Raw genomic sequence first — 2,839 nt, 5'->3', positions numbered from 1 at the left:
AAAAAAAAAAAAAAAAAAAAAAAAAAAAAAAAAATGTATCAATACAACTTATGATCTTTTGTTACTTATAAATATTATGTAGTATGTATATGTATTCACTGCACTATCACTATTATTAATATTAATATTATGCTAGAACTAATATCTTAAATTTAAATTAATATTCATGCTGAAGTACCTCCGATGGGAGGTCTCTTCATTCAGTCTCTTCTGTCTATTTTTTTGTTTATGTTATTATCAATTAAGCTTATTGTTCAATATTGTAACAGATAGCGTAATAAATAAAATTTTGTTAAAAAAAAAAAAAATGTTGAACCAACTTACCAAGTTACTGAAATGGACTGTGATGAAATAGTTATTGGTTAAATTGATTTATATGGAAATAAATGTATACTCTTATTAAATATATAATACTATAAATTGTTTTTTTCTGATTAACTGTTCCTAAATAATATTACCAAGTGTATGTACTATTACCTAATAAGGAAATGATTATTGCCTGGTAAATGAAAATCATTATTCATTACATAATTACATATTTATGTGATAATAATCATTGATTAGAAAAGCGAGCGTAGCGAGCGGTTTTTTTTTGGTGATACGAGAATTTGATTGAAAATACGAGAATTTGATAACCACAATACGAGAATACCTGTTTGAGAATCTGGCAACCCTGTAATGTAGTCTAGTGCTCAACCGCCAGCGCAACCCTACTATACTCCGTACCAAATAAGAGCGCACCGCGTTGGCGCATCCAAATGAATCGTGGAGCGACGTCCGTACCCCCCTGGCCGGGTCTATTCGCTCTTTCATTGGTCGCCGGTAGTCGGTCGTGTTCGACGCAGTCGACGATGTTGCCGCCGCCGTGAATACAGGGAATTGAAGTAACAATGCCCATGCGTTACGCATTATACAGTAAAATTATACTCATATTTTTCGTTTTTTTTAATTAATTCCATTATACTGTACAGCAGAGTGACACACACTTGCCCACCTTTTTTTCTTTATTGGTGTACCTACGTCTTATTATTTTTTTTCATATGCACCTTAATATATAATATTAATATAATAATACAAATAATATTTTAATTGTTTGCATAAATAGGATAGGTTAGATCATAAATAAAAACATATTTTGGTAGTACACAATTTTTTTTTTTGTATTCTTGTACATCGTCAAAGTTATTAGATTTATAAAAATATAGAAAATTAAAAATAAAAAATAAATTAATATTACTAATCAGATAATTCAGAATCCGAAGGCGTATCGCCTAATGTCATTGTTACGCGTTCTGTTTCTGCCGTCAACATATTGTCTACAATAAAATCAATCTTATTGAATTTTTCTTCCTCTTCTATCGTATGTCTTATGAAATTTTTCCACATATCATTCTCATTTACTCGCTTTATACCTACCATTAATAGTGTTTTGACGTCACATAATTTATAGCTGGTGTTGTTCTTTTTTACGTGATCTTTCACGGAAGCCCATGCCAGTTCTATTGGATTCAACTCACAATGATATGGAGGGAGTCGTAAAATTTTCCGGTTGTGTGTTTCGACCAGATCGTCAATTACATACTTATCAAATTGTGGTTTTATTTGTTTTACAATGTCGAGTAATTCAGGGATCACCATAGGTTGATCAATTACCTGGCCCTTTTCCTCTAACCATTTTATAATGTCTGCTTTTCTGGAATTTGTGTTTGGAATTTTTTCTTTCTTCACAGAATGATATGGAGCATTGTCCATTACAATGACACTGTTCTCTTTAAGCCGTGGTAATATGTTTGACATCCAGTTGTAAAATGTTTCACCATTCATTTCTTCATGGTAGTCCGTGGTTTTTCTTGACTCGAAACACAAAAGGCCATCTGGCACGAACCCGTCTTCCGACCCAATGTGTAACACAATGAGTCTCTTGCCTTTACCAGATGGATTCTGAGAACCCGTCGTGAGACCTTGCAAAAATGCATCACGGGGTGATTGGATGGTGTTGTCTACCCACGTTTTACTTGTACACTCTCCTGCGTTAACCCATGTCTCGTCAAGGTAGTATATAGTTCGCCCTTCTTCGCGATATTTACGTATATTTAGTAAATACCGTCTTCGCCACAATACAATTTCGTCCTTTTCAATAAGCGCACTATTGCGACTGCGTTTCGTGTACACGAAGTCCATAAATTTCATCAGACGTTGTAAGTTCATTTTTGATAAATTTGGCAAACTATCATCATCATTAATGACTTGCAATATTTTGTCCAATGTAGGTATCGTTTTATTGAACCAAAATGAATGAATATGCCTACGTACAGTATTTAGTTGCATATCATCTAACTTATCTTTCAATGATGGCTTAATACGAGTTTTGGAAGGAGAGGTCACAGTTCTTTTGGAATTATATTCACTTATTACATTTGAAATTGTTCGTTGTCCGATGCCAAGGTCTTGTGATATACAAATACGAGCTTCTCGAACTGTTAATTTTGGATTTTGCCTTAATTGCGCCTTGTAGGAATTAACAATCATTATGCGTGATTGTGATGAAACAGGCTGGAATAAAAATAAGAAAAAACTATGTTAAATAATGTATAATATTCGGATAAAACTATAATAAGTATATAATAATACATAATACATTAATACATAATAGGTACATATTTTTTTACTAACCTTTCCCATAGGATTTTTTGTTGAAGGTGAAATATTTGTCATAGTGTCACGTTGAAATGAAACAATAAAAGACAAATTCAAAATATTATATACCAATGAGCACAAAAAAAGACGTCTAACCGCGTAATACCGTTGAACTGGTGTGATAATATACAACACTCTGTAT

At 32.5% G+C, this 2,839-nt stretch overlaps 2 protein-coding genes across 2 annotated transcripts in view; one reads left to right on the top strand and one right to left on the bottom strand.

The window, feature by feature from the left end:
- LOC111026492 overlaps positions 1–1,126 on the top strand; it is a 4,752-nt gene extending 3,626 nt beyond the window's left edge. The window contains exon 8 of the mRNA XM_022304588.1: positions 1,106–1,126. Coding sequence (XP_022160280.1) covers positions 1,106–1,126 — 21 coding nt within the window. The remainder of the gene's footprint in view (positions 1–1,105) is intronic.
- Positions 1,127–1,236: 110 nt separating this feature from the next.
- On the bottom strand, positions 1,237–2,811 carry LOC111026491. Its single transcript, XM_022304587.1, has 2 exons — positions 2,674–2,811; positions 1,237–2,553 (listed from the first exon to the last, which is right to left on the bottom strand). Exons 1-2 carry the CDS (start codon positions 2,713–2,715, stop codon positions 1,237–1,239), a joined length of 1,359 nt encoding a protein of 452 aa, XP_022160279.1. The 5' UTR covers positions 2,716–2,811.
- Positions 2,812–2,839: the final 28 nt, after the last annotated feature.

The sequence above is a fragment of the Myzus persicae genome, unplaced genomic scaffold (genome assembly GCF_001856785.1).
Source record: "Myzus persicae strain clone G006 unplaced genomic scaffold, MPER_G0061.0, whole genome shotgun sequence".
NCBI classification, from domain to species: domain Eukaryota; kingdom Metazoa; phylum Arthropoda; class Insecta; order Hemiptera; family Aphididae; genus Myzus; species Myzus persicae.
Note: the sequence above shows the minus strand (reverse complement) of the source record. Positions and strands in the feature narration are given on the sequence as shown.